Raw genomic sequence first — 14,183 nt, forward strand, 5'->3', positions numbered from 1 at the left:
AAGGGTAATTTTGGAGCCCTTTGACCCCAAAATCAATACAGGGTGGCACATATGTCAGTTTCCCCAGAAGAGAAATTTAAAGGCGTTATAGGTTAATTGAATAAAACACTTTTAGGCAAGAACACAAAATTAATATATGCAATTAATTACATGTTACCATACAATGTTATAGCAATTGTTCGAATTGTCGACCAAAAACAGCTATAAAAAAACAACCATTCATTTTTGTATACAGTTCATACGGCTAAGAACAGAATCTCAAGTTTTTAGCAATAAAGGTTTATCGTTATTAACAAGTTCAAATGCATTTATAATTAGGTTTCTAAGTTCGTCAAGATTTTGCGATTTTGAAGCATACACAGTCTCCTTTATAATACCTTACAGTGAAAAATCACATGAGGTCAGGTCTGAAGAGCGCGCAGGCCAATCGATTGCACCAAGGCGACAATCCTTTCATTAAATGTTTTATTTAAAAATCTCGAACTTGGATACCGAAATGTGCTAGGGTGCCATCTTGTTGCCAGATGAGCGAATGAACATTGAAAACAGGATTGTTTCTGAGCTCGGGAACTACTACTTCTTTGCCTTAACCTTAAGTAACTTTCCGAGTTAACATTTCCTTGAAGAAAATAAGGACCAATCAGTGCAATACTCGAAATACCTCCCCATACCATAACAACAGACACATTAAGTTCTCTGCTTGGATTACATTATGAGGATTTACATCCGACCAGTACACGCAGTTATGTAAATTAACGCGTCTATTTATTTTGAAACATACTCAAAACCACATCACAAAATTGATCGCAAGAAATTGGGATCAGCCTCTGCGCGAATAATTATTGTCTTGCAGAATTCCAATAATCTATCGAAATCATCCTTGTGAAGCTCCAAAGTAAAAGGTGGACGGTATGGCTTAAATTTTGATTGCTTTGACATTCTTTGCACGCTTGTTCTTGATATTTCTAGTTCAGCAGATGCCTTACGAGTCGATTTGTCGGGACTGGCTACAAAAGCTTGAGCAACTGTCTGCAGGTTTTCTTCATTGCAAATTGATCGTGGACGACCACACTTCGGGGCATTTAAAACGCATCCTGTGTTTTCAAATTTCATATTTAACTTCCGCATATAGCCTACTGTCGAGTGGGTATCGAGACACCTGGATATTTACCTCTAAAGTCTTCAATTATAGCAGTATTTTTATTATGCTCCCACTAGAACTAAAGGATGTAAAAACTCGTTGTTGGGTTGTAAACGTTTTAAAAACACACACAACAAATAACAGATGCAAAGAGCGTTACTTTACACTAGTCATTGGAACAGACAACAATGAACTTACTCCGTGTTGCTTGCAACTTAACATTGTTACTAACCTATCGAAACAAAATATCCCAATTTATGGGGAAACTGACATACGCGCCACCCTGAGGGCCAAAGGGAATCTATAAACAAAGTTTGAAGTCTCTAGAACCTTTCTATTGCACATAAGGGTAGACAAACAATGACACTATTTAAGGAAGGTCCTATCGGGTCTTTATTAACATACGAGTATACACAGGGCAGACAATATTGGTGTTCCTCATCACAGTCGGACGACCTCTTATGCACCCAGAGGTAGCCTTTATATTCTTGTACATACATATACACTGTACTCCACGAAAGTGTTTACATTTTTCAACAAGGGTCAGAAATATCACCCAATTCGTGTGAATGTTGGAAACATATTCAAATAGTGTACCTTAAAATCTTTAATTTCGGAGTTGTAAAATATTTTTACAATAGAAACGAAATGGTGGCTGATGACAACAACAACGCATAATTTAAACACATTATTAACACATCAAATGTATTTATTAATATTATTACATAATCAAGAAATTAAAAAAATCAATTAGTATAAGTGTCGGGGGTGCCATTGGTTTCTTAGACTAATAGCTATTTTAGTGTTTGGTTTCGTTTTCTAGAAGGTTCACGATAATACAATTTGTTCTGCGGTAGCGAGTATAGGGTTAGCCTACCTACGATAATTCGAGGGTTAGCTGAGAAAAAAACTGGGATATTCAATTATATTTGTGTTTATCGCTGATGAGAAGCCACAAAACTTTGGAAAAAAGTGATAGTTTTAAGTAATACCAATATCTAAGTTTTCCGACTCACATTGCGTCGAAACATTGTTTACACAATTAAATCGTTGAAATATTTCGGCCTCCCTGGAAAAACTTCAGTCAAATGATGTTAAACTGAAACTGCCAATAAAAGTATCCGCCTGTACATGAGAGTTGAAAGGGCCGGAGCTATATTATGACAGGCGGAAACTTTACCAATTCACTACCTATATGATAAACTGTGATGAATATGGCTTCTTTATGCTGCCTGGTTTCCAATAATTTGACGCTGTCTTATTTGTTGAAGTTATTTTCTTCCTTGATTATTTCTAAGGTTTCTCTTATTATCTTTGGATGATAGTAGGGAATCTTTGCGAGTACTATTTTCCAATTGTATATCACGTTTGATTTTGAACTGTGTTCCGTTTGAGCCACAACTACTTGCAGTTTATTAGGCTCGAGTGGTACACAGTGGAATCGTGTGAAAAACTTATTTCACACACACTGCTGTATATAGTGAGCAGCAAAAAGTTTCATTGAAAACAGCTTGCTTGATATTGTGTCTGTTTTAAAGACGCAAGGTGTTTATTTTTTATTTAGATAACTTCGAGTATTATGGTTTCGATACTATCAGTATTCCCATAAGACTAAAAATTATATTTGGCATTGTCACTTACAAAACCTCTCCGTCAGTATGTCATAACTCTGGAAACTGGCAGGCTAAGGACGATTGCTATCGGCAGAAAAACTTTAATGCATTTATTTTTTGCAACACATCAGCTGACGTCGATATGCAGGTGGGAGTTTTTCCTGTTTACACAAGTAATTCCCCACATTTCACAATCGGTGAAACTAAAACTACAATAATCACTTTGAAAACTGCATGAAAAACTAATAAATGTGCCTCGGCTGAAAAGACCTTCCAAATCCCACCAATGCCAGATTAGGAACATTTATCGTTGTCATCAAACCGCTTGACCGGTTTGTCTTGTCCTCGTTGATATAATCTCAAAATCAAAATAACTTGCGTACCTCAAACTAATGAGCGTTTTTTGGCCATATTGTGAAATAGAACTTCTAACAAAAACAGAAATAGATGTAAAGTAAAGATCTGTATATACTTGTATGAAATATCATTACAGAGGCACAGAGTCATGTCGATATTTAACTTTGAACATAATCACACGATGTTTCAAATGAACTCACATAAAATAATAATGTAATAGCATTTGTTTGCCAATTTTGGGTATTTTGCTTCTTTGTGAAGAAAATTGTTTTGTTTGTTATGTTAAAATAGAGACATTCACTGTTGCGGTTTGTACTTACCTGCCTGCACAAAGACAATCTACTAAATTTTGTTTACTACATCCTTTTGGTTATAAAATACTTTGTTCATTTCTATGAGGAAGTAAGTAGTAAGTTACTGAAAGGCACACTTGCATTTATTTGTAGCGTGCCAGACCTGAGTGTGGTTACACCTCAGTGTAATGTTATGTATCTGTGCAGTGTAATGTTAATGAACATAATTTATGGTTTTCTAGACTATGGTTACTGTTGAAAAGCGATAGTGATTTGCAATAGTTCGAGAAATAAAAATGAGTTAGACTGTGTTCACGAAATAGAAAAGGATATAGTTGAAAATGCCGAATGAATTCGATCCATTCAATTTTACATTTGCAAATCAAAGGGATCCTCAAAACGATCACGCCCAAAATAGATGGCTAACCGATTTCTAAAAAAATCTTTGCTCTGAAGAGAATGAACAATCAATCACTGTTATCTGACAGGATTTTCCCGGTTGAAATAGGTCCTTCGGAGGTCGCGCTCCACCATCTCTTCGGCACGTTTGATCATGTCTTCTGGTGCGTCTGTTACGCAAAGCGTATCAAGCTCTTTAAAAATCAAGGAATACTACCTACTACTTTACTAGGACTACGCTACTTACTGTTAGTCATAGGATGTTTCACTGTAAAGATGTAACTAATACGCATCCAAACAACTTTTAAATATTTTATTATAGTTATTAAAATAAATCTAAAAACTTTTTGAAATTTTTCCGTTTAAGCATGACAAAATGGTATACTTTACAAGAACGTGTTTACACTGTGACGTTTACAGTACATACCTAAGAGCTTGAAATGTCTCCACATTTGGACAACTTTCAATCCCATATCGTTGACATGTAGAAAACAGTTCAAAGCAGGTCAAATAAACAACTCTAACATGTTTAACAACGTCAATGGCCACCTGGTTGTCTTTGAACAACTGTCAAAATAAAATGATAAGCTTCCTCTTAAACTCATTAACCCGAGTCAGTTTATTAAGTAGGAGCCAGGTTTGGAGTATCTTAACGTTTGATACGTGTAAGTGTAGTAAAATTTAGAAAAGTTGCTAGTGAGATTAAGACTTTGATTTACAAAATGAATTTCGATCTTTTGTCTTTGATATATACATATCTGTACAATCTTAATCCAAGATTGATGTTTTTTCGGACAAGCCTTTTTACATATTACTCTTACATAATTATATATAAAATATTACAATGTTACATAAACACTCTTATATATTTGATAACTTACTCACGCTTTAAAACTTATGTTAGAACATACGGAAGAATGTGTTTGCTTAAAGGGAAGTATTAAAAAAATAAACCAAGTAAATTAGAAAAATACGAGATGGAATGATTTAAATTCACAATTTTAGAACAAATAGAATCTCAACAATATCAGTGTAGCCATTTTACATTAGATTTCAATCAAAGTCCTACTAATGGAAGCTATTAACATGTGGGAAATCACTGTATACGAGATCTCACACTACCTCAATATTGGCAACAAAATTACCTGAAAACTTCAATAGATAAATTTGGCACTGAAAATGTTTTCAGATTCATACAAGTAGACCGAAAATTACCATATGCTCTTCAGATTCTAGCATAAATTTATCTTTTGTCAGTAAATTTCATTACGGTTTTAGGATTCTGCTTCTACATACGTTTATTTCATGCATTCCAGTTTCTCTTTGCTGGTCAAAACAATTTACTTTTTACTATTAATTTCTTTTGAAGGTTTCTTTTTGTAAACAATATGATTAAACTCATTATTGAGAGCTGTTACTTACTCTATTTATTTTTGTAAAAATTAATCTGTGAAAAGCAGACTTCTGTCAAAAACGAGGTTGGTATAAAGTAGGTTGGATTACATTGAAAGAAAAACATTTTGTAACTTAATACTTTCGTTCAAATTATTTATTATATTAACATCTTATATTACTTAGATAAATTCAGTGTTGTCTGCATAATTATGTACTTCATTATTCATTTTCAAATTTATTTCCAATTGGTGTACATTACCTAAATTGTTTAGTTGATCTTTTGTAATGTAAGTTTTTATTATTCGGCTAATTTAATTTTGTATTATTTAGACGCTTAGTCGACTAAATCTTGTCTAATATTTGTAATTGACATTAAAATAAAAACATACGGGTTCAAAACATAACGAATATAAGTATATAGATGGTCCAAAGGTTTTTTCATTTTTAAGTAAAATTTAAAAAGTGAGATTTCATAAATAAATATATATATATCTTGGTATATACATGTACCAAGATAAACTAAAAATATCTTATTTAAAACTAAAAATGGGGTTTTGTAGATTTTTATCCGATTTTAACAAATCGGTACAATCCCTAATAGAGGAGGCAGTAAAATTTTACACGATTTTTGCTTGGGATTTATTTGCTGTTTTGTCGGATTTAGTAAAGTTAGTCTGGTGTTTTTATTTGTCTGTAAGGTTTTAAATGCCACTATTTTTTGTATAAGTTACGTTATAACAATATTACTAAGTCATATGCTAGTGAGACACAGTATTTGTGTAAAATAAATTACAATACATAGCACACTTAGTAAGTTATGAATTTAAGGAAAGAAAAATGAAACAGAGGGATGAGTAATACACAGCGAACACTGTTTATAGTTATTAGTTTTAAACGGCTGGAGTGATAACTAACATCTAAGTTTCCCTGTGCAGACTGTATCCGAATACTGCTTAAACTATTCAATTCTTCAAATATTCCGGCCTAAGGAATAGTGTGTTGAACTGTGTAAAACAATTCAACATAAATAAAACTTGTTATAAATTAAAAATATGACCATGATTGTTGGTTACTTAATTTTTTTCTAGAATAAGAAATATATGAGAAAATACACTTTTATTCACACAACGACACATTTAGTGTAAATTTACTTAAATGTGATACCATAACAGGAATTCGATTACTTTGTTATTTGTCATCCGATAATAAAAATATATGTATCAACTTCGTTGTCGGTTTAGGGTATATTAGTTCCTTAAGTTTTTCAATACATTCAGTCGTTTTTATTTGGGTGAGAGAACAATATTTCTTAACTTATAACTTCTAGTAGAGTAATGACAATTATTTTTTCTTGCTTTCAAGAATTGATCTAAAATAGTTGTGATTTTTAAATAATAAGAACTTAACTCACTCAAAAAACGATTGCATCACATTAAGAAACTAATAAATGAAATAAACCATTATTCATGGAAAAATATTTGAAAATCTAATGCGGTATAAATCAGTATTTTGGAAGGTGAATTACTGTGAATTTGGTTACCGTGAAGTTTTAATTATTTCAACTTGTAATGTCTCTTTCATATTTCTGCCGTGTACTAGCTGTACTTTATATAATTGCTGTGACTGCGTTGGGACATGGAGTGAGTAAACGTATCTCTTAAAATGTGCAGGAAAACATACAGTTTTCCTTTTTTATTTTCAAATCTATGAAAACAAAAATTTCGTGAATAAAAACATTAACACGGCTATCATAATCTTAAATGGTTACATGAGTCATATAAGTTTCGGAAAATCTCATTGGTTAAATAATATAAATATCTTCGGGTTACATTTGATACTAAATTTACCCAATTTTGCTACCATAGGTACATTTGATACTAAATTTACCTAAGAAAATTAAATATACATTTTAATTAAACAAATGAAACACTTCAGGGAGTTATTTTAGTGATGTCTGAGAGCACACACTAAACGAAGTACATCAAATACATAATTAACAGTAGATACTTTGTTTAAAAAATAGAGAAACACTAAGTAAGAAATAGCTTTTGATGTATATATTTGGGACAAGTTTGGTTGGAATTTTATTTTGTAAGAAACCACGATATTCAAAACTACAGGCTAAAAGAAAATGTTGTTTTTTTCTATTTAATGTGCATAAAACAAATATTCTAATAGTTCACTTTAGCTAAGCTTGTTATTTGTCATAAATTTGTTATTGTCTAAAAATAATAAGTGTTCGTGTATTGGTGGCGTAAAGACAAATTAGCTCCAGTATATAAACGCCATTAAATACCAAATGCTGCATGGCTGTTCTTAACTAATATACCTTGCCAATATCATATTTCCATTTGTATACCTGTGACAGTATGGCCTACATCTTCGTTATTAGGAGAGTTATACCTCCAGTAGAACTGTTAGGTTTACATACAATAATTGGATAGTCCAAGCCTTCCTTACTTTTCTTTGTTATTTCATTTTACTGTTACTAAGCGGCTGTTATAAGAGCATTATGTTTATTATAACTATATATTAGTTAAAAATAATATTATTTGTATATTTGTAGGCACGGAAGGGATTACAATGAAGAAACTCGCACTACTTATTACCATGATGTATGCTATCATAATTGGCGGGGAGGCATTTTTCAAACCTCGTCATCACAAGAACCTGCCCACATACGTTCCAAAGACTCTGGACGAAGTGAAGAACTACCTTTGTGAAAGATTTGAGAAAGGTATATGTATTGATACGAAGCCAGCAAAGATAATCATAAACAAAGTGTTTGACTTTACCGGATCGGAGGGTATGAAGGAAGAACTGGGTTGCTACCATAGAACGATGCCGGCACAGTGTCTCAAGAACGGTCAAATGAAACTCAATGTAAACAACCAGTGTGATGGACTGGTACCCACAAGGGTGAGGTACAGTCAAGCGGGTCGTTGCGGCATTGACGTAGGTTCTAATAAAATAATAGTAGGAGAAAACGGTGGAGGTCTGATTGGCAAAGGGCTGAAATTGAGAAATTCCCACGATGTGGAAATTCGTAATTTAAATATCACTGATATAAATCCTCAGGTCATCTGGGGAGGAGACGCAATTGATCTGATAAATGTGGAGAATGTTTTGTTGGATGGGAACCGCATTAAAAACATTGGGCGACAGATGGTGGTGACTCATTTTGGAAATAATACGGGTGTCTTAATGACTAACAATATATTTGACGGAAACACACCCAATTCTGCGTGCTGCGATGGTTCACACTACTGGCTGTGGCTGTTCTTGGGCGAATACGACAGGATTGCTCTGAGGAACAACGTCATCTTTAACACCTCAGGCAGAGGCCCTCACCTCGTGGCTTGCAAGGACTCTAAAATTCTCCTCCACATGCTGCAGAACACTTTCTATGACGTCAAGAACACAGGACTGATTGACCTAGACGACACACGCTCCAGCGTCCTGGTAGAGGGCAATGTATTTGTCAACGTCAAGGAGATCGTCCATGCCAACAAGGGGAACATCTACATGCCGCAGAACAGAGCTGACCAGCTCCAGTGTGAGAGTTACCTGGGGAGGCGATGCCTGCTCAATACCGTTGTTAACAGTGGAGGAGCCAAGCCTGTCAACTCCCTCACTGTACTGCAGGACTTCAAGCCCTACAAGGACGATCTGGCTAAGCCAATCGTCATGAAGGCACATATGACGAAGTTAATAAATTTACCATCTCATGTCAAGCAGAATATTAAATGAACATATTCAAGGTAGTTAATAAGTTATATTTAGATTTTATACAACAGTACAAAACTTACCTTAATGTAGTATAAAGACAAAAACTACCTCGTGATAATGTCCAGCCAAATGTTACATCCAAATATTTTGTGAGGTCATATTAATATTCTCATCATATGGTTACTTTACTTTAACTTCATATCGTTCTGCCTATGACGGTTTTATAAAGGTTTATATTTTTTAAATATACCTTTATCTGCAAAGATGTATTATTCGACTAGAAGGTTAACGTGACTTGCTTCATACACATTTCTCGACCCCAAGTAACAAACAGAGTAATCAAATCAACCTGCCTAATCAAACTCAAAGAAAAATTATATAACATTTCCTCAAAGTTTAGTATTTATTGAATTACCAAAATACCAAGAATCTAATTATAATGTGGCTATTAATTATTAGGCCAAAACACCAAGTTATGGCATTAAATATATAACATAATCTATATAGTATAAACTGATACAAAGAACAACCATACATATGATTTCCACAAGTTTCATTATTTGGCAGAGAATCTTTTTCCGCAGTGATATTTCAAACTTGGAAGCTGTTTACATAGTATATGATTGGAATTAGTAACTAAGAATAAAGCAAACAACAATGTTTGTTGTCTATATTAAACAGAATAAATAATACAACCTTGTTTTTATCATTCTTTCCTTAGAAAATGTTTAGTGTTCTTTTCATTTAGAACAATCTACTGTAGCTTAGGTAGATATATCTACTAGAGTCAGTATCTCACATATATGAAGATATAAGAAAAATATGAAAACTACTGCGTAATGTATTTTATTTTAATCCTAAATACTTTTGGTGAAGTTGCAATCCGATCAACCAAAGCTGTATATTGTATATTAACTGATCCTAGACTTTTTTAAACTCTGAATAAAACATTCACATAAGACAGATTAATTATTTTAGACTCATGAACCAACTGGTGAATATGATACCCAAATTGAATCCTCTCAGACCACATAATATTACCATAGAGTATTTTTAATAATTAATTAGCCAGAGATGTATTCCATATTTATTTATATTCTTACCTCTACATTGGTGCATTTAATTTAGGGCTAGTGTTAGGTTACTAAGAAGAAACAATTGTGGAATTACCGTGATGGCCATTGGAAAATCTATAAAATATTTTTCCTAGGCCCATACAGGTATCACTAGCAATACAATAATTATAGCTGATTTACAATTCAAAGGATCTTTAGATAGTACTTATAACAAATTACTTACAATTAATTACTTACAAGATATAATCAAAATCTTTTTAATCTTAGATTTATCTCATTTCTGAATCCCACACTTAAATACGCTGAAATGAACTGAGCTTAGTTCATAAAAGATTGTAGGGTAACTAAACTCAAATAACTTGACATGAGAGCCTGTGAGAGCTTAGATTATCATACATGCAACGTAAAATATTTAACTGAAATCAGAATGTCACAATGAATTAATTCAGTTCAGATTATTACATACACTGATTTAACTGAGATCCGATTAACTCAGACACTCGTTTAACTGATATCAGAATGTCACGATGAATTAACTTAGCTCAGATTATTACAGACACTGATTTAACTGAGATCCGATTAACTCAGACACTCGGTTAACTGATATCAGAATGTCACAATGAATTAACTTAGCTCAGATTATTACATACACTGATTTAACTGAGATCCGATTAACTCAGACACTCGGTTAACTGATTTTAGAATGTCACAATGAATTAACTTAGCTCAGATTATTACAGACACTGATTTAACTGAGATCCGATTAACTCAGACACTCGGTTAACTGATATCAGAATGTCACAATGAATTAACTTAGCTCAGATTATTACATACACTGATTTAACTGAGATCCGATTAACTCAGACACTCGGTTAACTGATTTTAGAATGTCACAATGAATTAACTTAGCTCAGATTATTACATACACTGATTTAACTGAGATCCGATTAACTCAGACACTTGTTTAACTGATATCAGAATGTCACGATGAATTAACTTAGCTCAGATTATTACAGACACTGATTTAACTGAGATCCGATTAACTCAGACACTCGGTTAACTGATATTAGAATGTCACAATGAATTAACTTAGCTCAGATTATTACATACACTGATTTAACTGAGATCCGATTAACTCAGACACTCGGTTAACTGATTTTAGAATGTCACAATGAATTACCTTAGCTCAGATTATTACATACACTGATTTAACTGAGATCCGATTAACTCAGACACTTGTTTAACTGATATCAGAATGTCACGATGAATTAACTCAGCTCAGGTTATTACAGACACTGATTTAACTGAGTTCCAATTAACTCAGACACTCGTTTAACTGAAATCAGAATGTCACGATGAATTAACTCAGCTTAGATTATTACGACACTGATTTAACTGAGTTCCGATTAACTCAGACACTCGTTTAACTGAAATCAGAATGTCACGATGAATTAACTCAGCTCAGATTATTACAGACACTGATTTAACTGAGATCCAATTAACTCAGACACTCGTTTAACTGAAATCAGAATGTCACGATGAATTAACTCTGCTCAGATTATTACAGACACTGATTTAACTGATATTCGATTAACTCAGACGCTCGGCTATTCCATCTCATTTAACAATCAAAAATCAGTTTCCTTTTTGTTTGACAACAAGAGATTTGGAAAAGGAAGAAATTAAAAGATTGCAGCGGTGGAATTTGGAATTATCTTGCTTTAAATATGACACTGTTTTCCGTCCGGCGAAGGAAAATATGGTTGTAGATACAAAGTCAAGATTCTGTGGATCCATAACTGGTAGATCAAATTTAGCTGAAATTCACAGGGGCCTGTGACATGCAGGTGTTACCAAATTCTATTATTGGATTAGAATGAAAAACTTACCTTTTTCACTGGAAGAAATTCGCCGCACAATAATGCAATTTCGAGTTTGTACAGAAAAGAAGCCAATGTTTTGTAGGTATTAGGGTTACCTTAATAAAAGGTAATTAATACAGATAATCCTGGTTATGCCCATCTCAGACTCCCAGATGGAAAGAAAAACCGTGTCGATAAGGGGTGAATTTGAATACCAAGTGCTAGAGGTTGGAGAAACTAGGTTCTCCTCAACAAGACCAACAAGTTTCACTTGAACTATCAAATGACTCGGGCGAAGAACTTAAAGATCCGATGAAAATCCTGGACCACACAGTAAATCATGGGTCACATCTAAACCAACTCCAGTTGTCTCTCGCCCTCTACGTTGTCGTCAAAGACCAAATTACCTTAACCACTATGTGACATTCTGTGGTGGGAAGAATTATCTAATAGTTTTTATGTGTTTTTTTAAATAATATAGTAAACAATGAATAATGATCTCACCAATAACTTAACTATTGTTTACGTTTTGTGAGACATCAGACTTCAAAGTTCAATAAAACCTATATTTATATAAATTTATTTAGCAGTTTTATTTTAAACACAATAATAATAATTATAGTATATATTATTATCATTATCTTAGTAATAATTATTAAATTATTAATAATTCAATTATTTAAGTATAAGTATCGACAAGTAATTTAATTATTTATTGATAAAGGAGGATCATACATCAATATAGTTGGAGCGCCTCTCCACACGCAGATGAACAGCCTCTGTGAGGAATATGCTCTTTATTAGTACTCTGATATTCAATGTAACTAATCGGTCAAAAATATTCTTTTGATTTTATTTCAGCTTCACCTTCACAACTGACCTGTTGCAGGCCACAGGCAGATATTCTCAATTACGGCTCATCATCTGTTGACTGTTGATGTCTCCACAGCGAACATGAACAGCAGCTGTTGATTAGAACCCCTCACGTCGTTGAGTGGGGCGAGGAAGAGTAGACAGGAAGAGAAGAAAGGAGAGATTGGGGAGGGTTTGGAAGACGAATATTCCTCATGGTAATACCGTAATCGGTAGATGTTATGTGTCTTAAACTATATTCTACCATGCATGTAAAGAAAGCTGATTTAAATTTCATTGCGCAGGTTTTTTGTCTTAAAACCTTTATAATATGGCGTTTATGTTTAAAACTATTTTTTTAATATAAAAATTGTTATGTTTATCAACACTCACTTCAATGGTATAAGACTTTTATAGTTACGTGATCTAAGATGAAGAATGCAAACTAATATATACAGAATTTTCCCTCAAACTCATGATGTTCTTGGTTTGCGAAAACTCCTTCAATGATGAGAAGGCACTGAATACTGTGATGAGTATTTATTGTAGCAGAGCAACAAACAGAAGGAGGTACACCTGTTAACGTGTCTTACTAGTCTGCCAACTATAAAACTCAGGTGTACTTAAATTAATTTTTTTAATTAGTAATTTTATTATTTAGAAATATATTTAAACCTCTACCTAAAGTTTTTAACTTGTCCAATTAGTTTCTTGTTTTAAATGTTCCTACAATGCATTTCTGGAAATCTGATATATTAACCATGTACAGTATAGTACATATCATAGGCTAGTAGTTTAGAGTTATAGATTGTACGTGTCATACAAGGAGGGAGGTATCGTGATCATTGAAGCATTTCTTCACAATTTTGTCTTTAATCTCTTCCAAGCACTTATGGGGCGTTGTCTTTATTAGGGTCGTTAACTCATTTGTTTTATATCTTCTTTTTGTCTTATGACAACGGGTATACCACTGATTTACAATAAATAATGTTTTGTTGTCCTACTTGCCGTAAGAAATGAAAACGGTCAGTATATTTTTTAACAAAAACCGGTACCCAGATTATCAATATAATTATAGGTTTTTATTTTAATACAAGTCATTTTGGAGAAAACCGGATGGATAGTAATATTGGATTCTCACAAATGTTAATCTGCTTGACAGTTCCTTACCCCTCCTCCTCTAGAGTAAAGGGTTCGTGAGATGAGGAAGATTTTTATAATGTATCACATTAAGTTACATATTTAGCAGGTATGCTACATACAGATGGGATAAACGAGTTGATATTTAAAACTAGAAATTTGGAATATAAGAATTGTAATGTGGATGAACGTTGAAATGTGTATTCCCATCCAGCTCACTCTGAAGAAAGTTAGATATATTTCTGTTTCGTTGATACATTGCAGTAAAAAGAAACTTGTTATACCTAAATTGTTAAATTAAAAATTACTTTTGTTGCAAAAAAAAA

The 14,183-nt window shown here is 33.2% G+C and overlaps 1 protein-coding gene across 1 annotated transcript; it reads left to right on the forward strand.

Moving 5' to 3' along the window:
- The first annotated feature begins 4,387 nt into the window (after nucleotides 1-4,387).
- On the forward strand, nucleotides 4,388-9,622 carry LOC124363392 (probable pectin lyase A). Its single transcript, XM_046818645.1, has 2 exons — nucleotides 4,388-4,468; nucleotides 7,765-9,622. The coding sequence occupies exon 2, from the start codon at nucleotides 7,782-7,784 to the stop codon at nucleotides 8,946-8,948; it is 1,167 nt and encodes a 388-aa protein (XP_046674601.1). The 5' UTR covers nucleotides 4,388-4,468; nucleotides 7,765-7,781; the 3' UTR covers nucleotides 8,949-9,622.
- The last annotated feature ends 4,561 nt before the right edge of the window (nucleotides 9,623-14,183 follow it).

Source organism: Homalodisca vitripennis, chromosome 1 (genome assembly GCF_021130785.1).
Source record: "Homalodisca vitripennis isolate AUS2020 chromosome 1, UT_GWSS_2.1, whole genome shotgun sequence".
In the NCBI taxonomy this organism is placed as follows: Eukaryota; Metazoa; Arthropoda; class Insecta; order Hemiptera; family Cicadellidae; genus Homalodisca; species Homalodisca vitripennis.

What these genes read in the sequence shown, in the direction of transcription:
- LOC124363392 (XM_046818645.1), top strand. Translation starts at nt 7,782, where the DNA reads ATGAAGAAACTCGCACTACTTATTACCATGATGTATGCTATCATAATT.